General features: G+C 47.7%; 1 protein-coding gene across 1 annotated transcript in view; it reads left to right on the top strand.

Annotated features, from left to right (window-relative positions):
- The window catches only part of LOC308149344 (voltage-gated delayed rectifier potassium channel KCNH1-like), a gene marked incomplete at both ends in the record, with an annotated part of 115,129 nt that overhangs the window by 88,124 nt on the left and 1,865 nt on the right, over positions 1-25,140 (top strand). Inside the window, 4 exon segments of the mRNA XM_080521049.1 lie at positions 9,564-9,763; positions 14,565-14,579; positions 14,581-14,818; positions 22,840-23,036. Coding sequence (XP_080377175.1) covers positions 9,564-9,763; positions 14,565-14,579; positions 14,581-14,818; positions 22,840-23,036 — 650 coding nt within the window.

Genomic DNA, 25,140 nt, shown 5'->3' on the forward strand with positions numbered 1-25,140 from the left:
ATCGAGAACGAAGCGAGCGCCACGTGGCAACAGGAGGTGGATAAATGACGAGACAGTGAAAGGAGTGTGCGTTTCCAACCTTGCACATCTGCAGTTCAAAGAGGTTGGAAGCGCTCGTGTCCATCAGGGTGCAGTAGAAAGAGTCCCAGTAAACCATCGCCACGTCACGCGATCCACGGTGTCCCCAACACGGAGGAGACCGGGGGGCACAACTCTTTAAGTTGGACGGACTGGTTCTCCCTCTGCCAAGTCTCCATGAGGAACATAAAACCCAGGTTCTTCTCTGTGAAAAGGTCACACAGGATAAATGTCTTGTTTGCAATGAAGCGTGCGTTGAGCAGGGCTCCTGGTGGAACGCAGGTGTGGTGCGCACCGGTCCGGTACATTCCTCCATGACTGGATCATGGGCCGGTCCACTTGACAGGTAACCGGGAGCAAGGCACGCTGGTGAAATGTAGGATTTTAAGCAAGTCAGGTTGGAAAGACCCGGTCTGAGATACTCCCTGCGGGCGATGACGCACGGGCCACGTCCCCATCAGACTCGCCAACAGGAACCGACCTCAGGCACCATTCACTCCCGGGAGCTTTGGACCTGCTCTCTCAGCCTGGTCTGGACATCGGCCCTTGATCCCCTCCGTCACCTTCTCCTGCACCGACGTCCTTCTGGCAGTTGGTGCTCTGCCAATGACGTGTTGCGCTCCAGTTTTGGAGTGAAAAAGTATGCGTACCTGTCCCAGGTACCACAAAAATCCTCCATCCATGCCTTGATGTAGAACAGTGTGTGACCATCATATTGAATGATCGGCACACACTATTAGTCGATAGGGTTGACACAACAAAGTATAATACCAGAAAAAACACTAAACAACGAGAGAGCAGAGAGGCGACATAAACTCAGCTGGACACAGGTGCCATCCTCTCGCGAGAACTCTCGCTCTCTTTAGGACGGCAGCCAACTTAACTGAATGAAATCCTTTCCTTGAGGAGAGGATGGCTCCGATCACATTGTTAGAAGCATTCACCTCAACAATGAATTCTCATTTGAGATCTGGCGAGATTAACTGTGCAGAACAGAAGGTTGTTTTAGGAAAATGAAAGTATAATTAAGCAGGGAGGTCAAGGGGAAGGCAACCTGGGGAGTCGTCAAACGGTGCAGAGGAGTGGCACTCTGTCTCCTCTGGTGGCAGATGACCACACCCCAACTGCACAAGCTTCTTTGTGCGGTTGGAGAGATAGATTGGGCAGTAGAGCTTAGACTGGACGATTCAAACAATGGTTAGTGGAAGTGACTGGGGAGTGACAAGCAGAGGTCGCATCAAACCTACTTGAATAGGGTCCTGCTGAGTGATCCAAGAGTCTCCCCTTCTTCTTTGACAGGACTCAATCCACTAAGATGATGAGGGCGATCAGGGTGTCCAGGTCTGGGTGAAGGTCCATAGGAACAAGATGGCACCTCATGATAAGAGAGAGTCCAGTGAGGAAGGTGTCATAGAGCAGTGTTGTTCAACCACTGCTCCGCGGCACACTGGTGTTCCCCGAGATCTCGTCAGCTGAGCCGTGGGAAATGATCCAATTTCACATTTTCTTCTAAAAAACCTTTGCTCTCACAGCGACAGTGTGTTGCAGAGTAATCATGTATAAATACTCTTCACCACTAGAGGGCAGCACAGAACTTTGCCGGTGAAATTTAAAGTGACAGACGTCAGTGTGGTTCATCTCCACCTCCTGCTACCATCTTGTATCAAAGTACTGTGTCAGTGACAGTGATGGAGAAGTTTTTGAAAAGGAAGAATGTGAATCAGGATCTTGTGGATATCAATCCTGGCAATTTACTCTTTTTTTAGAGGATCTTTTTCTTTTTACTGGATTGTTATATTTTTTGTTTTTATTTTTACATATTCTATTTTTTGTGCTCTTTTTTTACTCTTGTTTAGATATTTACATATGTTTACATATTTTTATTCCTCAGTTTTATAAGTTCTGCACCTTTTTTACCTTGAGCTGTTGTAAGTTTGTGTTTCTCCCTGGGGGGGAATAAAGCTCTCTACTCTACTCTACTCTACTCTACTCTACTCTACTCTACACTACTCTACTGTACTGTACTGTACTGTACTGTACTCTACTCTACTCTACTCTACTCTACTCTACACTACTCTACTGTACTGTACTGTACTGTACTGTACTCTACTCTACTCTACTCTACTCTACTCTACTCTACTCTACTCAGCTCTTCATCCATCAGGTCCAGGTTTCATACTGAGGGAGTAAAAATAAAAAAAAGAAATTGGGAAATACTTTTTTTCTGTATTTATTTGATTCCTGTTGATAAAACTTTGATGAGAAAGACTTTATATTGTTAATAGAGGCTACACAGTTTACCATTTTAACATTTTCAGGTGGTGGTGTGCCTCGAGATTTTTTCAAAGAAAAAGTGTGCCTTGGCTCAAAAAGGTTGAAAAACACCGTCATAGAGGACTGAGGAGTTCCACCCACAGTTTATTGGACTTGGTGGTGGTGGTGATGATGATGGTAGTATTCTGCCCTCTCAGTTGTAAAAGCGTTATCTCAATGTACATTAATCAATTGCCAGGCCAGTATACACACCCTCAACAGTAAGGCTAGCCAGTATACGCCTTACTACATATAACCTCTGTCTTTTCCAGTTCGTTTTTTTCGTCAACTGTTTTTGTTCTGAAGTAAAACACCTCAAGGTGCTAAAGCTGCACAACTGCAACAATCTACTTCAGTGAATGAAACAGCCCATAGCTCCAAGTATAGAACCTGATATTGGTAACAACTGGTCTGAGGTTGAAATAAAAGATTCCTGAGGTCACTTCAAGTACAAAGAGTTTAGGTGTCTAGGTTTAATTTGATGAATGAAAGTGTTAAACAGCTGCACATGTAGTTTGAAGTGTCTGTGTATTTTTTGAAGAATTCAGGAGTAGTTTGAGGAGTTGATGTATACTTTCAGGAATCCACATCTGAATTGAATAACCAAGGTTGTATTCAAGTCCTTATTTGAGTCCTGACCCTAACTTGTGTGTGGTTGTCTTTTGCACTGTGTTTGTCCTGTGATGGAGAAAATGCCCCTTTAAATTATTTTTCTTTTTCACATCTTCAGTAAAATTATGCGAACATTGTGTACAGGATTCCGACTGGTGCCGCCACTGGATGGATGAACAAATGGATGGATGGATCGAAGAGTCCTCTTTAGAAGTTTAACTTTTGCATCCATCCATATTTAAACTGCTCTATATAGTTCAGGTGAGCAGGTCCTGGATCTTATGTTGTGAACACTGTTAAGGTTCCACTTGAACAGGTTTCCAGTCCATCACAGCATAAACACAGAAATACAGACAGCCACATACACTCAAATTCGCTTCGCACCTATTGGCAATTTAGGATCATTATTGAACCTGACATGCATGTCCAGAGCACACAGAGGAAGGCCATGTACAGGTGGAACATGAAAACTCCACACAGACTGATTGGTATTTGAACCCACAGTATTCTCACTTTGAGGCAAGAGCCCGAACCACTGCTCTGACGTGGAGCCCAGAAAATCTTTCCATTGCTTGTTTCTTTGAGGTGACGACAGTTTTTCTGGTACCAAAGGATTCTTCTCAGCCGCAGTGCATTTTCACAACAAGGCGACACATAGATGGAAGCAGGTATATTTGCTCTTGAAACAGAAGATGCACAAGAAAATGACCACTGGTTGAGTCATGAAGAAGTCAACGCTCACAAACAATAACTAAATCTAAGTTTTGGTTCCACTTTCACTGGACACTTTAATTCCTTCTACAAAATCTATCGAAAGAACAAATGTTAGTGGGTATACCCAGTCAAATGTACATTCAGTCTATTATGTGCTCTGATTGCCCATGTACTTTCCTGTGGCACTTTTTGAGATTTCTGTGCAGTCTGACCCCCCCACCCCCCATAGGGGGGTTAACCTAGTGAGTGAGTGCATTGTACTTACTCTGACACTAAAATGGGAAGTGAGAGGACAAAAGGACGGAAATTAGCTGATCCATTTGCTTCCATAACACGCTCCACCTTTGCTCTCAGACAGAGTAAAGGACTGTCTGGCAGAGTGCCATGCCACTTTCATTCTGCACAAAAAGTAAACACCTCTAACCACTTTCAGTGAATCTGTCATAAATCAACATGAGTAAAAGAGTTCACAAGCACAACGCCAGTCTTTAGAATGTAGAATCTGCTGGAATCATACAAAAAGGGGAAGGAGGGGAGAAGTAATACCTGACTTTGGGTTTCTTGAATAAAGTATGCAGAATTTCATGGTAGATCACACAGATAGAATGAACTCGGTTTGCTAAGAATAACACCATGAGTGATATTCTCCTTTTTAAATGTATTAACAGCTATGTTTTCAGACATTGTAAATCTGCTGCGTGCATAAAGATAAACTTGTTTCAGTGATAGTATGTTGCTACTGCATGACTATCAAACTCAATCCTCAGTGTGTCCTGTTAGTGAATCAGCTTCAACGTGCAAGTGTGTGTGTGCATGCGTGTGCACGTGTACATGGTTGGGGCCGTGTCTTTGTCTATTTGTGACTATTTTATGTGTGTGTCAAATTTGTGTAATATTATTTATTCCTGCAAACTTTTAGCAGATTGATCCAAAGCATCTACTTGGAAAATATCATAAAAGTTCTAATATGGAGGAATGAATATGGAAACAACTAAGACCTGGGCTGGTATGACCCGGGCTGGTATGACCCGGGCTGGTATGACCCGGGCTGGTATGACCTGGGCTGGCATGACCCGGGCTGGTATGACCCGGGCTGGTATGACCCGGGCTGGTATGACCTGGGCTGGTATGACCTGGGCTGGCATGACCCTCTGACTTGTTTAACTGAGAGAAGCTGCTTTTGCTGTTGTGGCACCAGAGCTCTACAGGAACCTTTCTGGAGGTGACAGTGAGTCCTTTAGGATGACTCCTGTCAGCCCCACAGTGACACATCCTGCTTGGCTTCAAGCAGAATGTGTCACTGTAGGTTTGGGGGGGGGGGGGGGGGGCATCATGCTGGCTGGCTGCAGCCCAGCCTCAGCTGAGTCAGGGGCACACAGTATTGATAGGCTGAGCTTTGGATTTTAGAGGACATGAATAGTTAATTCATGGACACACCCACACACACACACACACACACACTCTCTCACACACACACACGCACACGCACACACACACACACACACACACACACACACACACACACACACACACACACACTCTCTCACACACACACACGCACACGCACACACACACACACACACACACACACACACACACACACACACACACACACACACACACACACACACACACACACACACACACACTCACACACCCATACATATCTCATTGCATCAGAAAGCTGGCTTTTGTCTTTGTACATCTTTACAATGTTTACACTGTCCTCCTTAATAGTGACAGGCACCATCATTTATTGGTTGGAGTTGCACCATGCAATGAAATCCACCATCACTTTCCTGTACTTCTCCTCTCCACAACTTATACACCCCACGATCACAGTGTTGTCCACCAACTTCTGCATGTGGCAGGTTATATTTGAAGTCCGATGTGTAAAGAGTGAACAGGACCGGGGAGAGAACAATCCCCTCCGGTACTGCTGACCACAGGTTCAGACCTGCAGTCCCCCAGTTGTATATACTGCAGTCTGCCTGTCCAGTGGAGGATGCCATCATCTACATGCTGCATCAATCCCTCTCCCACCTTGACGGGGGCAATGGTGCTGTGAGAATCACATTCTTGGACGACTAACGCATCTGACACCGTCCAGACCCTGAACCTGGGACACAAACTAACAGAGGTGGGTGTAAACACACACCTGGTGGTCTGGATACTGGACCAGCTCTATACCCTCCACCAGGTTCTCCTGATGGTGGAACACTGGACCAGCTCTATACCCTCCACCAGGTGCTCCTGGTCCGGGGCCCTTTGTTAAGGGCTGTTTGGTCCTTGTATTCCCGGAGCAGGAGTTTGGTTCACATTGCGGCAGTAAGTCGGACCTGTTCCCAGTGCACATTGGCCTCCAGCAGGGGTGTCCTTTATCACCAGTTCTGTTCATCACATACATGGACAGAATTTCCAGGCACAGCCGGGGGCCGGAGGGGGTCCGGTTTGGGGAGCACAGGATCTCATCTCTACTATTTGCAGATGATGTAGTTCTGTTGGCTCCATCAAGCCTGGACCTTCAGCATGCACTGACGCGGTTCACAGCTGAGTGTGAAGCAGCTGGGATGAGGATCAGCACCTCTAAATCCAAGGCCATGGTTCTCGACCGGAAAAAGGTGTCTTGCCCCCTCCAGGTCGGTGGAGTGCCAGGACAAGGACACAAGTATCTTGGGGTCTTGTTCACCAGTGGGGGGAAGATGGAGCGTGAGATCGACAGGCGGATCGGTGCAGCGTCTGCAGTCATGCGGACGTTGTATCGGTCCGTCGTGGTGAAGAAGGAGCTGAGCCAAAAGACCAAGCTCTCGATTTACCGGTCGATCTTCGTTCCTCCCCTCACCTATGGTCATGAACTATGGGTCATGACCGAAAGAACCAGATCCCGGATACAAGCGGCTGAAATGAGCTTCCTCCGTAGGGTGGCTGGGCGTACCCTTAGAGATAGGGTGAGGAGCTCAGTCACCCTTAGAGATAGGGTGAGGAGCTCAGTCACCCTTAGAGATAGGGTGAGGAGCTCAGTCACTCTTAGAGATAGGGTGAGGAGCTCAGTCACCCTTAGAGATAGGGTGAGGAGCTCAGTCACTCTTAGAGATAGGGTGAGGAGCTCAGTCACCTTAGAGATAGGGTGAGGAGCTCAGTCACCCTTAGAGATAGGGAGGAGCTCAGTCACCCTTAGAGATAGGGGGAGGAGCTCAGTCACCCTTAGAGATAGGGGGAGGAGCTCAGTCACCCTTAGAGATAGGGTGAGGAGCTCAGTCACTCTTAGAGATAGGGGGAGGAGCTCAGTCACCCTTACAGATAGGGGGAGGAGCTCAGTCACCCTTAGAGATAGGGTGAGGAGCTCAGTCACCCTTAGAGATAGAGTGTAGAGCTCAGTCACCCTTAGAGATAGGGTGAGGAGCTCAGTCACTCTTAGAGATAGGGGGAGGAGCTCAGTCACCCTTAGAGATAGGGTGAGGAGCTCAGTCACCCTTAGAGATAGAGTGTAGAGCTCAGTCACCCTTAGAGATAGGGTGAGGAGCTCAGTCACTCTTAGAGATAGGGGGAGGAGCTCAGTCACCCTTAGAGATAGAGTGAGGAGCTCAGTCACTCTTAGAGATAGGGGGAGGAGCTCAGTCACCCTTAGAGATAGAGTGAGGAGCTCAGTCACCCTTAGAGATAGGGTGAGGAGCTCAGTCACCCTTAGAGATAGGGTGAGGAGCTCAGTCACTCTTAGAGATAGGGGGAGGAGCTCATTCACCCTTAGAGATAGAGTGTAGAGCTCAGTCACCCTTAGAGATAGGGGGAGGAGCTCAGTCACCCTTAGAGATAGAGTGTAGAGCTCAGTCACCCTTAGAGATAGGGTGAGGAGCTCAGTCACCCTTAGAGATGGGGTGAGGAGCTCAGTCACCCTTAGAGATGGGTTGAGGAGCTCAGTCACCCTTAGAGATAGGGTGAGGAGCTCAGTCACCCTTAGAGATAGGGTGAGGAGCTCAGTCACCCTTAGAGATGGGGTGAGGAGCTCAGTCACCCTTAGAGATAGGGTGAGGAGCTCAGTCACCCTTAGAGATAGGGTGAGGAGCTCAGTCACCCTTAGAGATAGGGTGAGGAGCTCAGTCACCCTTAGAGATAGAGTGAGGAGCTCAGTCACCCTTAGAGATAGGGTGAGGAGCTCAGTCACCCTTAGAGATAGGGTGAGGAGCTCAGTCACCCTTAGAGATAGGGTGAGGAGCTCAGTCACCCTTAGAGATGGGGTGAGGAGCTCAGTCACCCTTAGAGATGGGTTGAGGAGCTCAGTCACCCTTAGAGATAGGGTGAGGAGCTCAGTCACCCTTAGAGATAGGGTGAGGAGCTCAGTCACCCTTAGAGATAGGGTGAGGAGCTCAGTCACCCTTAGAGATAGAGTGAGGAGCTCAGTCACCCTTAGAGATAGGGTGAGGAGCTCAGTCACCCTTAGAGATAGGGTGAGGAGCTCAGTCACCCTTAGAGATAGGGTGAGGAGCTCAGTCACCCTTAGAGATAGAGTGAGGAGCTCAGTCACCCTTAGAGATAGGGTGAGGAGCTCAGTCACCCTTAGAGATAGGGTGAGGAGCTCAGTCACCCTTAGAGATAGGGTGAGGAGCTCAGTCACCCTTAGAGATAGGGGGAGGAGCTCCGTCACCCTTAGAGATAGGGGGAGGAGCTCCGTCACCCTTAGAGATAGGGGGAGGAGCTCAGTCACCAGGGAGGAACTCAGAGTAGAGCCGCTGCTCCTCCACATCCAGAGGAGCCAGCTGAGGTGGCTCGGCCATCTGTTTGGACGGACGCCTCCCCAGGGAGGTGTTCTGGGCATGTCCCTCTGGTAGGAGGCCTCAGGGCAGACCTAGGACACCCTGGAGGGACTATGTCCCTCTGGTAGGAGGCCTCAGGACAGACCTAGGACACCTGGAGGGACTATATCTCTCTGGTAGGAGGCCTCAGGGCAGACCTAGGACACCCTGGAGGGACGATGTCTCTCTGGTAGGAGGCCTCAGGACAGACCTAGGACACCCTGGAGGGACCATGTCCCTCTGGTAGGAGGCCTCAGGACAGACCTAGGACACCCTGGAGGGACTATGTCCCACTGGTAGGAGGCCTCAGGGCAGACCTAGGACACCCTGGAGGGACTATGTCCCACTGGTAGGAGGCCTCAGGGCAGACCTAGGACACCTGGAGGGACTATGTCCCTCTGGTAGGAGGCCTCAGGACAGACCTAGGACACCTGGAGGGACTATATCTCTCTGGTAGGAGGCCTCAGGGCAGACCCAGGACACCTGGAGGGACTATGTCTCTCTATGGCCTGGGAACACCTTGGGGTGCCACTGGAAGAGCTGGAGGAAGAGTCTGGGGCGAGGGGAGTCTGGGCATCCCTGGTTAGACTGCTGCCTCCGCTACCCGACCCCGGAGGAGCAGCAGATAATGGATGGATGGCTAGTCCATATCTATAGGATACTGCATAAAGGTCTTAGAGCACATAAAAACTTTACATAAAATAAATACATGTCGTATGTAAAATACACTACAAACATTGAAAAGGGAGAAAGCAGAGAGAGCTGCTGGAATCTACTACCACCTGGACTATGAGACAATGGAGACTGAACACATCACTGCTCAAGGATCCAGATTTCATCACATTCTTGAAAAAGCAATGGACAATCTTGTTTGGTTGAGTTTATTTGTTTGAAAAAACTTTGTTCACAGATTTTTCGAGACATTCACATTGACATTTAGGGAGTGTTTGCATTTTTGTGGTAACTGTGATATGTCATCATCTTTTGACACATGGCAGCTTTAGTGAAGAGGAAGAGCGTGGTTGGTTAAAGATGTGTATTCTCTGCTATTTGCAGCCCTTCTCTACGCGACCATCTTTGGTAACGTCACCACCATCTTCCAGCAGATGTATGCAAACACCAACCGTTACCACGAGATGCTGAACAGTGTGCGCGACTTCCTGAAACTCTACCAGGTCCCCAAAGGCCTGAGTGAGCGTGTGATGGACTACATAGTGTCCACCTGGTCAATGACCAGAGGCATCGACACTGACAAGGTATCAGCTCAGTCCTTCATCACTTTCAATTCATATTTTACAGCTTTCTTTATATGTCCATATTAAAATATATATGTGTGTATGCTCCGGGCTCCGTGTTACTTTGAAAAAGTGAAAGGAATGTGGTGAGACCATCTATTGTACATGATTTTAAACTTGAGTAGTGCCTGGTTGAAATAAAATCTGAATCATAAGGAAAGCATTATTACTGATTTTACATTCTGTGTGTGTTGAAATGTTGTTGCAAGTTACCCATTTTTATCAAAGCTGCGCTCATATTACACATGAGTCACATGCGTCAGAGCATGACATAATTGGCTGTTGATGTGACAAAAAAAAACATTAAACTGATTTTTCTTTTTTGTAAACAATTTTAGATTTGTTGGCTGTGGGTCAGTGTGATTTAGTAACAGTAGAAAGAGAGGAGCATTATGACCACCTCCTCTGTTGGTGAGGAGGGAACAGAAGGAGCAGTGAAGCCAGCAGGAGTGAGGAAGGGAGCCACACTGAACGGGGACTGCTCCCCGCCATGAGGCTCGTCACATGGTGCCCTGCTAGATGTAGTTGTAAGGGGGTGGAGCATTTGAACTGGAGGGCAGGCAAGGCGCCCACAGAGCGAGCTGGTGGTCTGCACCACACGCTGCTGCTCCCACCAAGGCCTGCTCCAAGCTCGGAAGGAGGAGGAACAGGCAGAGAGGACAAATAGTAGTAGCAAATTATTTTAAACATTCTTTATTCAGATTTGGCTTTTCAAATGTGTTCATTCTCCAGCAAGGTGTGATGTTTAAAGCAGGCGAGAACATATCTAGAACAGTCTAAAATGATTGAAATTGTTCAAAACTTATATTAATAATATATAAAACACATGGAATTCATATTTCAAATATACAATTATATCTAAGTAACAAATCTATAGCTAATAGCCTCCACTACTGTATGTTCAGGTTCCAGTACAGTACAACCAAAATGGTGGTACTGCGAGCGCTGCAGATTTCCTCTGTTACAATTGTACTAGACCACTGGTCTAGAAGAAATCTAGAACAGTCTAAAACAAGTCTGAACAAAGTCTCTTTGGAAAGTGAATCTGTTGTTTTCAGTCAACATCTTCACTGGGCTGCATTTCAGAAGAAATAAGGAATGCAATAACTATATTAAAGAATATCGAACAAAGAGATGACATAGAGATGACAATATCATTATTGTTATTAATATTATTATTATTATTAGGGACCAACCCGGAAGGCCCTGGGCCTAGGCCTATATTTATTTTTATGAACAGCCACATGCAATAAACATATTAATATAGCTACTCTGTGTGTTCAGCTCTATGTGTGTCTGTGTGTCAGTGGTCTGAAAGACTGTTTATTATTTAATGATGTGTGAACCTGGTGATTCATGTAAACATCCAGTGGTGACAAACAGGAAAGAACATGTCAGCCTTGTTCACGGTATTCTTCTTTAAAGCACCACGTTCAGTACGTTTTCAACTGACTTTACACCACCAGCCACTCAGAACAAGCACGTACGTTAGGAAACAAGTTCACCAAGTCACTTTAATATCATACAAACTGAAATAGAGGTGAACTGAAGCAAACCTGAGGAGGACTGAAGACAACAACAGTCACTCTCTGTGTCTGAGCTGCTGCAGTGACGTGTCAGAGGGGCGGGGTCTGTGTGTGACTGGCCAATCAGAGAGGGGCGGGGTCTGTGTGTGACTGGCCAATCAGAGAGGGGCGGGGTCTGTGTGTGACTGGCCAATCAGAGAGGGGCGGGGTCTGTGTGTGACTGGCCAATCAGAGAGGGGCGGGGTCTGTGTGTGACTGGCCAATCAGAGAGGGGCGGGGTCTGTGTGTGACTGGCCAATCAGAGAGGGGCGGGGTCTGTGTGTGACTGGCCAATCAGAGAGGGGCGGGGTCTGTGTGTGACTGGCCAATCAGAGAGCTGAAGACAGTCTGTGACCAAATGAGGATTTTCCTCAGCGCCAGCACAGATACTAGGAATGAGCCGGATAAAGCATTTTTGACGAGTACGAGCAAAATACGAGTTAAACTCGTCAATATCTGTGCTCAGTATTTAAATAAACATTTAAATAATGTATATAGTTTATAGCAGGTGTATTCAATTAAAAGTCACAGAGGTCCAGTTATTAAAATTTCCTCCAAGTAAAAGGTCCGAACCAAGGTCCAGCTTGTGTCTTATAGCTTCAGATCTATGCCTCTCTTTTCCAGCATGTCTTTGATTGCTGCATATATGTCCTCTCCTTGTGCGTGTTTCAAGTGGGGTGACACCCAGCAGGTCCTCACAGAGCTCCTTCTTATCTCACATACACCAAAAGCTGGGTGTTACCAGTCACATCTGCAGACTCATCAATGGCCAGAGATGCATGGTGCACTCTGAACAGCTGCATCCAGCTGTGCCAGTACATCGTCTGCTAATATTTCTGACTTTCTGGTTGCTGTTGAGGCTGACATCGGGATTTGTTTGATTTTTTCACACGTCTTCTTTTTGTTTTCCCTCAAATAATGTCTCAGCAACAGCTTTTCAGCACTCCTTCACAACTGTCCCGTCACTGAAAGTTTTGTTATGCTGCCCTAAAACCCACGATCCCTTCAGAGAACGTTCGTTTGCACGTAGCTGGGCTGTTAATGTAGTCGGGTGGACCTGTCATCCTGGGCTTGCACTCCGTTATTTTGCCCTCAGCTCGGACTTCAGGGGAAACTTTGCTCAAAAGCGCTGTGCTTCGTTTCGTAGTGGCGATTCACGTTGCCACTTTTAATTAGCGCCACAGTTTCGGAGCATATGAGGCACACTGGTTTTGAGCTGCTTGCCGGAAGAATGAACATACATTTCTCCGTCCATTCGTCCTTCAAACTCCGGTTCTCCACATCGACCTTCCTTGTTTTGGAGCAGCCATGCTGTCGCGACGGTCTCCTCTCTGCTCTGCTGCCTGGCCGCAGGGTAAACAATCCATTTCATTGGCTCAACTGAGTGCAGCTATTGTCGTAATAACTGGAGTAGCAGCGCCCGCAATATATTGCTGCGACCGGCGGAAAAATGCTGCATGGAAATGATCTATTCTCGTGAATTTATCGTCTTTATCGTCTTTATCGTCATGGGTCCGAGCAGAAGCATCACGCGGTCCGGATCCGGATTCATTCAAGCCCAACGACAGCTTTGTTCATTCATTCATTCATTCATTCCTACACTGCTGCGATTTTAAACTTTCTTTTTTTATGTAAAAAATACATTCTTATTTATCCTAGGTAACTGAAATATTACAAATAATTCACTTATGGTAATAAGTTGTTGAAAGGTTTGTAATCGACAGCTGACGGCTGTTAATTTTTTTTCCCAACACCGCTGCGATTTTAAACGTTTTTTTGTGGGGGTGTAAAAAATACATTTGTATTTATCCTAGGTCACTGAAATATGACAAATAATTCACATATGGTAATAAGTTGTCTAAAGGTTTTTAGTCCGACAGCCGATGGCTGTTTATTTTTTTTTTCGACGCTGCTGCAATTTTAAACTTTCTTTTTTTGTATAAACTAAATTTTTATTTATCCTAGGTCACTGAAACATTACAAATAAGTTGTCTAAATGTTTTTGGTCTGATTGATGGCTATTTATTTTTTGTTTTTTTCTTACCTCGCTACTTTTCTTTTTACTTCCCCAATGCGATTTTTAACTAAATCTCCTATCTGGGAATTGTCTGTCTGGGGGGGAAACACTGTAGTCTAACTGGGAATCATCTATCTGGGATGACACCAAAAATCCTCATTTGGTCACTGACTGTCTTCAGCTCTCTGATTGGCCAGTCACACACAGACCCCGCCCCTCTCTGATTGGCCAGTCACACACAGACCCCGCCCCTCTCTGATTGGCCAGTCACACACAGACCCCGCCCCTCTCTGATTGGCCAGTCACACACAGACCCCGCCCCTCTTACACGTCACTGCAGCAGCTCAGACACAGAGAGTGACTGTTGTCTTCAGTCCTCCTCAGGTTTGCTTCAGTTCACCTCTATTTCAGTTTGTATGATATTAAAGTTACTTGGTGAACTTGTTTCCTAACGTACGTGGTACATTTGACAAGACAGCTGAATATGGCTCGTGTCTCGTCGGTCACTGCCTCCACCACGGTGTGTTTTTAATTTTTACATTTTTTTACCGTCTGCTTGCTCTTAGTTTGGCTGGTGTAAAGTTTATATATATATCTTTAGGCCTAACCCTCTATAGATCTACAAAGTAGATAGATAGATAGATAGATAGATAGATAGATATTTCATTTTTAGCTGCTTCCAAGTCGCCTTCCTCCTGTTGGATAGCTCCTAAATTATATTCCGATTTGACCTTATTTATTATTTCTGTCGGTATGCAGCGATCTTAAGTTAAATGTTAAGTCAATGGAGTAATGCTTTGAAACATATGCATTGATTCATGCAGCAGTTTTCTCCCAGTCGTCTCTCTGCTGCAGCACTGGGACTTTTACAGCAAAATATCTCTTGCCATAGCGACTCGTGATCTCAGGGCTTCACTGATGATGCCTGAAGTTTACATGCTTAGAGTTGATTGAATTAATTCAGGGCAGCTGAAATCAGGGAGAGACTGGGACTTTGTTGAACCTCCTACCTGGAACACCCCCCAGACTCTGTGTGTGTGCGTGCGTGTGTGTGTGTGCGTGTGTGTGTGTGTGTGTGTGTGTGGTGTGTGTGTGTGTGTGTGTGTGTGTGTGTGTGTGTGTGTGTGTGTGTGTGTGTGTGTGTGTGTGTGATGAACTTTGAGCCTTATGTTTCATACAGGTTCTCCAGATATGTCCCAAAGGACATGCGTGCGGACATATGCGTCCACCTCAACAGGAAGGTGTTCAAGGAGCACCCGGCATTTCGTCTGGCCAGCGATGGCTGCCTGCGGGCCCTTGCCATGGAGTTCCAGACCCTCCACAGCGCGCCAGGAGACCTAATCTACCATGCCGGAGAGAGCGTGGACAGCCTCTGCTTCGTGGTGTCGGGCTCACTGGAGGTCATTCAGGATGATGAGGTGGTGGCAATTCTAGGTGAGTCATATGAAGTGACCATTGTGATCATCTCACTTGATTCAGCTTTTAATTCAATTATATTTAATTCAACTTTATTTATATAGCACCAAATACAACTCAGTCATTCCTCAGTGCTTTTAACAGAGAAAATAGAAAAGCCCAATGGATCCACATGAGCAGCAGGTTTATTTGCAACCGTGGAAAGAAAAACTCTCTCTAACAGGAAGAACCTTTGTAGAAACCAGAGTCAGAGGTGGAGGAGAGGAGAGGAGAGGAGAGGAGAGGAGAGTGAGGAGGAGAGGAGAGGAGAGGAGAGGAGAGGAGAGGAGAGGAGAAAAGAGGAGAGGAGAGGAGAGGAGAGGAGAGGAGAGGAGAAAAGAGGAGAGGAGAGGTGAGGAGAGGAGAGGAGGAGGAGAAAAGAGGAGAGGAGAGGAGAGTAGAGGAGAGGAGAGGAGAGGAGAGGAGAGGAGAGGAGAGGAGAGGAGAAGAGAAGAGAAGAGAAGAGAAGAGAAGAGAGAGAAGAGAAGAGAAGAGAAGAGAAGAGAAGAGAAGAGAAGAGAAGAGAAGAGAAGAGAAGAGAAGAGAAGAGAAGAGAAGAGAAGAGAAGAGAAGAGAGAGAGGAGAGGAGAGGAGAGGAGAGGAGAGGAGAGAGAGGGAGGAGAGGCGAGTGAGAGGAGAGGAGAGGAGAGGAGAGGAGAGGAGAGGAGAGGAGAGGAGAGGAGGAGAGGTTTGGTTTCCAAAGTCCCTTTATTTGTCCATTTCAAAGAGAAACAGATCACTGTCACATCATCACTCAGCTAACAAAAACAAACAAACACAAATACAAAAACAAAAGAAAACAACAACATCAATAGCTTCTAAAGATGTACTCGACTAAACAAAAATCCAAACTGAACAATCAGTCCTCCACCTTCCCCACAGAACCCCAAACCTCCCAACAGCCCCAGAGTGACTACTGAAGCCCCTTGTTGGTCATTACAAAGCCTCAGTCTGGCCTGAAGCAGACCTTTTCAAACCGCCACCAAGTCCACACTTCCACATCCCTGAGTCCGCTTCCTGCCTGCTAGCCACATGGCTAGCTTAGCAGAAGCCCATACAAAGTTCAGCAGTATTTGCACAGTCTTTTTCCTGGCGCTGTATTTTGGAGCAAACACAAACAAATGAAAAGAAAAACACTCACCAAGACCCTGAAACTAATTTTTAACAAGTCAAAAAGGCCTGAGAGCCGAGAGCAGCTTACAGATCAATGGTCAAGGGTTTCACACTGTCCACTGCCCCCCCCCCCCCCCCCCCCCCCCCCCCCCCCAGCTCTGGATCAAGGTGCGCTCTGCCTCTGGTTGTAGCTCTGGCTCCATCACAACCCTCCACTGGAGGTCTGCGGTCCGTTTGTCACCAGGCAGGTGTCCAGGGACCGCCAGCTGCCCTTCGGAGAAAAGCTTGGACCAAAGAACTCAGTCCACCTCGACTCTTTCATCCCGCCAGCGAACGCAGGTTCAGGACTTTAACACAGGTTTGGTAGATGCTTTTCTTTCCGGTGTCACGAAACATTTCCAGCTGCGGGATTTTGAAAGAGAGCAGCTGACCCCCCCCTCCTGCCACTCCCCCCACAGCTGGGTGATGGACAGGGAGGGGAAACTGTATTCTCCGTCCTCACTCCACTGGTTCCCCAGGGTCTGGTTCCTTGCAAACGTTCTCAATGAGTGTGGCAAGGCAGCACAGCCCTCCTCCACCACACGGTCGATCGGCCTGGGAGAGGTGATCCCGCTGCCGGCTCTCAGGTCGTCCAGGGAGGTTGCAGTTGTCTTCAACAGATGTCCCAGTTTGGTGCAGCCAGCCAGCCTGAGGCTGGTTCGGAGGCTCGCAGACTGCAGTGCTTGAGTTCTGATGAATTGGTTGAAGAACAGAGGTTCTTCAAACAGCCACATGCCCTGGGTCTCATGTGAAGCTTGTTGGAAATGGAGGATCTGCCATGCCTGCAGAACAGAGCTGTAGAAAGGTGTCAGTCCAGAAAGAACCACTTCTTCTGGCTGTAGGAGGAAAAGCTGTTTAAAGTATCCGAACCACCCAGCTCTCCTCAGCAGCAACCGAGCTGTGTTGAACCAGCTTGGTCCACAGTCATAGAGCAGCTTTTGTGCAGTTGTGAGTCTGAAGGCAGCGATCTTTGCCTGGATGTTAATGAGGCTCTGCCCTCCTTCAGCCACTGGCAGGTAAAGTGCTGTGGCCCGAACCCAGTGATGGCCAGACCAAAAGAAGTCCAGGATGGCTCTCTGGATGTCCTCTACCAAACCTCTTGGTGGTGTCAGTGATGAGCTTGTGCCAAAGAGTCGAGGCGACCAAATGATTTGCTACCAAAACTCTTCCCCTATTCGACAACTGCGGCAGCAACCATTTCCATTTGGACAACCGGGCGCTCACTTTCTCCTTCACTCCCTCCCAGTTCTTAAACTCAAAGCTCTCAGTGCCTCAGAATACCCCGAGCACTGTGAGGCCTTCCTTGCCCCACTGAAGCCCTCCAGGTAGACTGGGCACTGCCTGACTCCTCCCCTGTCCCATCAGCAAAGCGTCACTTTTTGCCCAGTTTAACCTTGCAGATGTGGCCCTTTCATAAAGAGAGAAGGTGTCTTGTAACCTCTGAACATCCCTCTGGCTGGAGACAAATACACACAGGTCATCTGCGTAGGTGGAAACAGTAGGAGCATGATGTGTTTCAGCAGAATCAGGCAATGAGAGGCCACTGATCAGACCTCTCAGCCTGTGCAGCTAGGGCTCGATGGCAAGGCTATACAGCTGTCCCGAAATAGGACAACCTTGTCTAATCCCTCGCTGTACAGGGATTGGCCGACTCAGCCCTACTCCCAACTTCACCATGCACTGTGCACCACTGTCCAAAACACCAACCCAGGACACAAACCCATCACCAAAACCAAACGCCCTCAGTGCAGAAAACCATTTGGAGTGATCGACCCTGTCGAAAGCTTTCTCCTGGTCCAGGGATGAGACACCACAGTTTACATTGTGCAACTTGCATACATCAATGACATCTGGCATGAGGAAAATGTTGTCCATAATTGTCCTGTATGGAACACAATAGTTTCTGTCTTAATGGACAATATTTCCCAGGAAGTCCCTGAGCCTGTTGGAAAGGGCTCTGGAAAGCAGCTTGTAGTCTGTACAAAGAAGGGCCACTGGCCTCCAGTTCTTTAGTAAGGCCAGGTCTCCCTTCTTCGGCAGCAAGGACAGTACTGCCCGTTGACAGGACACAGGAAGAGATCCTGATGTGTAGCATTCTAGGAGAACGCTATGTAAATCAGGTCCAATGATTCCCCAGAAGTGTTGAAGGAACTCCGTGGTGAGGCCATCGATTCCCGGTGCCCGTCCGTGGAGAGGCCATTGATTCCCGGTGCCCGTCCGTGGAGAGGCCATCGATTCCCGGTGCCCGTCCGTGGAGAGGCCATCGATTCCCGGTGCCCGTCCGTGGTGAGGCCATCGAGTCCCGGCGCCCATCCGTGGAGAGGCCATCGATTCCCGGTGCCCGTCCGTGGAGAGGCCATCGATTCCCGGTGCCCGTCCGTGGAGAGGCCATCGATTCCCGGTGCCCGTCCGTGGAGAGGCCATCGATTCCCGGTGCCCCTCCGTGGTGAGGCCATCGATTCCCGGTGCCCGTCCGTGGTGAGGCCATCGAGTCCCGGTGCCCCTCCGTGGTGAGGCCATCGAGTCCCGGTGCCCGTCCGTGGAGAGGCCATCGATTCCCGGTGCCCGTCCGTGGTGAGGCCATCGATTCCCGGTGCCCGTCCTGACGACATCTGGCTGACAGCGACAGTTAGCTCCTCCAACATCAGGTCCCCGTCCAGAGCAGCTTTCTCCTCCAGGCTGAGCTGTGGACGCTCCCAGCGACACTCCCAGCTGCACGGCTCTGCCCTGAAGAGGTCAGCGTAGAAGTCCACTGCATGGTTCTTCATCTCCACTGCACACCTTGTGGTTCTTCCTCCAGGAAGCTTCAGACAGGCCATATGCTTCCTCCGTGCTGCCGGTCTCTCCAGGCTGAAGCAGAGTGAGCTTGGGGCATCCATGTCCTTCAGCTGCAGGAAGCGAGACCTGACCAGAGCACCCTTTACTCTCTCCTGCAGGAAAGAGCTCAGTTCTGGTCTCTTTTCCTGCAGCAGCTGGCCAGTCGCTGGTCAGAGTTCCTCTGTAGCAGCTCCTCAATGTTCCTAATGCTGGTTTCCAGCTCCTCAATGTTCCTAATGCTGATTTCCAGCTCCTCAATGTTCCTAATGCTGGTTTCCAGCTCCTCAATGTTCCTAATGCTGGTTTCCAGCTCCTCAATGTTCCTAATGCTGATTTCCAGCTCCTCAATGTTCCTAATGCTGATTTCCAGCTCCTCAATGTTCCTAATGCTGGTTTCCAGCTCCTCAATATTCCTAATGCTGGTTTCCAGCTCATCAATGTTCCTAATGCTGGTTTCCAGCTCCTCAATGTTCCTAATGCTGGTTTCCAGCTCCTCAGTATTCCTAATGCTGGTTTCCAGCTCCTCAATATTCCTAATGCTGGTTTCCAGCTCCTCAGTATTCCTAATGCTGGTTTCCAGCTCCTCAATGTTCCTAATGCTGGTTTCCAGCTCCTCAATATTCCTAATGCTGGTTTCCAGCTCCTGAACTGCTGCCTTTGACCTGGCAGTAGAACAGGAAGTGTACTGTTGGCAAAACACACGTATTTGTGTTTTACCAACCTCCCACCACAGTTTCAAGGAGCTAAAATCTGATTTATTAATTTCCCATTGATCCCAAAAGAGTCCAAAGCTTTTGCAGAAAACACTGTCCTGTAGAAGTGTGTTGTTGAAAAGCCAGTATAATTTGACTCTTTCACCAGGAGAGACTACTAAGTCTGTGACGGCCAAATGGTGATCCGTGAAGGAAACTGGAGTTCTGGTGCTATGAAGTAACCTGGAGCTCAGACTTTTGTCTAGTCTGGCTGCACTCACCCTGTTATTGCTGACCCTGACCCATGTGTACTGTCTGGACTGTGGATGTCTGACCCTCCATGTATCTAACAAATCTAGATGTGTGATTATGTTTTTGAGGCCATCAGATGAGAGTGGATGAGGTTCTTCACCTATTCTGTCTATTGTGAAGTCTACAGTGCAGCTAGAATCCCCAGCAAAGATCAGCTGTTCCTGACTGTACTTCATACGTTTGTTTTTTAACAGTGAAAAGAAAGTAAGTCTCTCCCTCCCCTGATTAGGTGCATAAACATTTATGAAACAAAAAACAGAACCCTCAATTTCTGTTTTCACTATTTGCAGCCGTCCCTTAACCACTTCTGCTGAAGATACAACTTTAGCATTTACAGCTTTGCTAAATAACACGGCTGCACTGAAGTTTGTGCCATGACTTAAGGTGCATGGACCCTCCCACCATGAGATCCAATCTACTTCATCTGCAGGGTTACTGTGTCTCTTGCAAAAACAAAATATCTACTCTTTTCTGTGCAGTAACTTCTGATATTACCGCCCTTTTCTGTCTGTCTCTCCCTCCATTGATGTCAAGAGATCGTATTTTAAGGCTCCTCATAGGGAAAAGAAGAAGCAGACAAGGAAGTACAAGAAGCAGCCAGTAGAAAAGGGAGACCGCTGTGGGATGCATGGTCATGTCAGTTTACCTTTTGGACCTTCGAGCATTTTTACCTCTTGCTGCTTTTCTCAGGATTGTGATTTGTTTTTTTTCATTGAGGAGGTGGAAACCTACCAGCCTTTTCAGTGAATCAACGGACCTGATGAATTTGTCGGTGTCACTAAAGTAGTCCCCTACCTTAATTGATTTTTTGAACGTTTCATCCAGAAACTGATTCATTTCTTCCAATGAGTATAGATCTGTGTTCTTCCCACACGACTCAGCAATAGAGATGGTGTCAGACTCAGTGTCATAGTCCATGTCCTCATCTTCAGCTAGAGCCTGGCTGTTAGACACACCCTGCCTTGCTTCACTGACCTGGTGGGACTCTCCTCCTGCAGCATCGTTCACGGCCGCCGGTGGCTGTTCTTTAGCTGGCGGCCGGTGGCTGTTCCAGCAGCTCCTTGGTTATGAACGGTGGAACACCGGACACAGTGATCCGATGGAGGGCACTGACAGCGGGGAAACCTGCATGTAGATGTCTCTTAGAAACTCGCCACTCTATCAGTTTGTGCACCAGAGGCTCATCCTCCACCAACACAACGACAACTTTGTTCATTCTGGAGGCAAACGATAGCTTGTCATGGCCTACCTGCTCACCTACCGCTAACAAAACCTCCTCCACCGTGACACTGTTGTCTGGCGGTACTATCCACACTCCTTGACGGATAGACGGAGGTGGCGTCTCGGAGGACGCCATCCCTCCCAAGCAACCACCTCTTTAGCAGCTCTCCATTAATCAGAAACACTGCAGTGCAGACAGAAATCCTAGCAAAGCAACCAGCATTTCTGACATGTCCATGAAATAGCACAGTTTATTCAGAAGTACTGTTTTAAATGATGTAAGGTTCATAATCACAAAATGTCAAAAACTGAACACTTTGATTCGGCTCTGCCTCCCTTTGCAAACAACTATGAATTCAGTGATGAGACTGAACGTTTCGAGCCTCTGAACCACAGACAAGATTCGGCATGTCCTAACAGCTTGTGACAAGCAGCCAGATGGACTTCTGTTTGGAGCCGTTTCACACTTGACATCTCAGCTCAGTAGTAAAAGCCATATGTATATTACATTTCTGACTGGAGTTAATCATTATAATACGATAATGTTTAATGTGTTGCTGTGCTTCAGGAGACGAAGCCAGCACAAACTGGATAGGATGGATTGTGGATTATTGCTGTCAATAAACAGTGAAGCCAGACCCTTCACTCAGTATTTATTGGTTTCACATCAACACAGGTGTTTCCATTCAGCAGCTCAATTGCTCCAAATTATTTGAGAAACACTTTTTCCTATAAAATATTTTCCTATTTCTTTTTTATAAAAATGCAAACGTTATAATGTTTTATAAACCCACTTTTTTATTGGCTGTGAAATTCTCTTTTTATGACATAAGAGCCAGATACAAAATCTGACTCTCTTTTGACCATGAGCTCCAGTTTCGATTATTTGAAATATCACACTGTGAGTCTTTCTGAATCTAAACTCTGCCTGGAGGGGACCAGATGATGAGCGTTGTGACCCCTCGGATCTCTGTGGTGTTGAGAAGCAGACAAGTCCATTTCAGGGAGGAACTGCAGTGAACGAGGTCTGGACGTCTCAGATCGGCTGCTTGAAGCTTAGAAAGGAAGTGGGCCAAATCCGGCTTCTTAGAAGATGTGATCCAAAGTCTAACTATGACAGATAAAGCTGTATTTTTTCTTTAAAAGAAACTTGGTTTCTGATTTATCCTGTGAGGACTGAGCTGTCTTGGTGAGTGCAAAGAACCACCGTTCCACCGCACTTTCTGTGCCGGGACGTCATGAGGCGGGGCGGGGCGGGGCGGGTTTTCTCGTGGCCTGACTGAAAAGTTGTGGATGGTATGGAAAAAAGCCGTGACAACCGGCTACGACTTACCGCTATCCCTCCATTGAGGTACTTAGCACAGTGGAACGGGTCTGTGAGGAGGAGCGACGATGCTGCCGTCTGCTGATGGTCACTCTGGACTTATCCACAATATTTCATTATTTCATCATTAGTAAACCCTAGTGTTCAAGCCTGCCCCTACTGGCCGCTTCGGTGTTCTTCGCTTGACGTCCCCGTGTCGTTCACAGTCCCGCCTACATTTTAACTGTACTTTGTGTGGTGGGATCGCACCACAGAGTTGAGTCTGGGTGCGCTTTGCTCTGCTGTACCCTCCCCCTCCGCTACGTACTGCCTGGTGGAACCACGGCTTTAATGTCCCGAGCCCAGAGATCAGATATGAAGCAGAGAAACATGACCTCGGTGAAGGACAATATATTTGGAACGGTACAGCGGTATGTCTCTGTCTTTGTGTGTGTGTGTGTCTGTGTGTGTGTGTGTGTGTGTGTGTGTGTGTGTGTGTGTAGGTAAAGGTGATGTGTTTGGAGACGTGTTCTGGAAGGAGATGACGCTGGCTCAGTCATGCGCTAACGTCCGAGCGTTGACCTACTGCGACCTCCACGTCATCAAACGGGACGCACTGCAGAAAGTCCTGGAGTTTTACTCCAACTTCGCCAACCACTTTGCCAGAAACCTGGTGCTCACCTATAACCTGAGGAAGAGGGTGAGTCAGTGAAGCCATCATGAAAAGATGGATGATGAAGTCATCCAGATTCATTATGATTTCATTATTTATTTCTGTCTCTTAGGATCTTTGTGGAGTTTTTTTCATGAATTCCTAAACTTTCATATAAGAGAAATGAGATGTAAACATTCATCTCCAATCTTCTAATACAAACAAAAACACATCAACCACACACAACACTGTCGCCAAGTTAAAGCAGATTAGATTTTTTCTGACATAAAATATTGACCCGGGCGAGACTCCTGCAATGGAGGACACAGATTGAGTGAAAGCATCCAATGTGCCAGGTCCCTGTGGAGTTTCTGTGAGTTCTCAGTCAGGTTCCTGTCAGGACTCTCTGTTCTGACAGACAAGGCCAGTGTGAACATATTCTGTGGGTTGTACTTGTGAACCAGTGAGTCACCGTTCTGCTTCCTGCACTCCCTGAATCTCAAACATTCATGGGATTAAGATAAGCAGGTTAAAGGCTCCACGCTGCAGAGAAGATAATCTACCTGTGTTTTCTGAAGTGCCTTCATTCTTAGTTCTCCGGGTGTTCTCTAAGGGTTCTTCACACTGCAGAGGGAGGTTTGATAAAGGTTGATGAACCTGTGTTGCAGTGACAACACCCTAACCCTAACCCTTTAGTTCCCTTTATGTAACAGGTCTGGGACAGAACACCTGGAGACAGGTAAGGTTTCCTGTAAAGCAGGAGAAATGATGAGACCGGTGACCGATCCCCCACAGTCCAAGGTCATGATGTACGGTCCATTGGTGACACTGGGTGTGTGTGTGGGTGTGTTTGGTTGTCTGTCTCTGTGTGTTTGTCCTGTGATGGACTAGAGCATCTTGCCCTGGCCCACAGGACTCTGGGATTGGCTCCAGCGCCCTGTGACCCTGAACAGGATCAGCGGGATGGAGGGATGGGGGGATGGGTGAGCGGATGGAGGGATGGGGGGATGGGTGAGCGGATGGATGGATGAATGGATGGGTGAGTGGATGGATGGATGAATGGATGGGTGAGTGGATGGAGGGATGAATGAATGGGTGAGTGGATGGATGGATGAATGGATGGGTGAGCGGATGGATGAATGAATGGATGGGTGAGCGGATGGATGAATGGATGGATGGTGAGTGGATGGATGAATGGATGGGTGAGTGGATGGATGGAAGGATGGATGGGTGAGTGGATGGATGGATGAATGGATGGGTGAGCGGATGGATGAATGAATGGATGGGTGAGCGGATGGATGAATGAATGGATGAGTTTCATTTCAATGTTATTTATATAGCGGTAAATACAACACAGTCATCACAACATACTTTTATAGAGAAAAACCAACTGGAGGAGATGCTGGAAACAAGAAACCTCTTAACAGGAGGAAACCTGCAGATCAGACCCCACGCCCTGTCTCTCTCTCTCTCTCTCTCTCTCTCTCTCTCTCTCTCTCTCTCTCTCTCTTCTCTCTCTCTCTCTCTCTCTTTCTCTCTCTCTCTCTCTCTCTCTCTCTCTTTCTCTCTCTCTCTCTCTCTCTCTCGCTCTCTCTCTCTCCTCTTTCTTTCCCCTTCTCTCTCCCTCTCTCTTGCCTTATTTCTCTCTCTCTTCCTCTGTCTCTCTCCCTCTCTCTCTCTCTCTCTCTCTCCTCTTTCTTTCCCTTTCTCGCTCCCTCTCTCTTGCCTTCTTTCTCTCTCTCTTCCTCTGTCTCTCTCCCTCTCTCTCTCTCTCTCCCTCTCTCTCCCTCTCTCTCTCTCTCTCTCTTTCTTTCCCCTTCTGTCTCCCTCGCTCTTGCCTTCTTTTGCTCCCTCTCTATGTCTCTCTCTCTCACTCTCTCTCTCTCTTGCCTTCTTTTGCTCCCTCTCTCTCTCACTTGCTCTGCTGTAACACAGTGTGGGAGCTGCAGTGTCTTGTTCTGCTTGGCGGTGCATTATTGATGCTTGTGAAGGTAAATGACCTACTGAAGGTCATTTACCTTTTACCTTTAAGGCTCAACCTCTAAATGGCCTCGTCACCACACACTCAGCAGCAGTGGCAGCATGAACTGGGGTCTGCTGCTCTGTGTGCTTTGAAGGAAGTGATACTGGTGGAACTTCCTTGGTTCCCTCG

This window comes from Blennius ocellaris, assembly GCF_963422515.1.
Source record: "Blennius ocellaris genome assembly, chromosome: 3".
Classification (NCBI taxonomy): Eukaryota; Metazoa; Chordata; class Actinopteri; order Blenniiformes; family Blenniidae; genus Blennius; species Blennius ocellaris.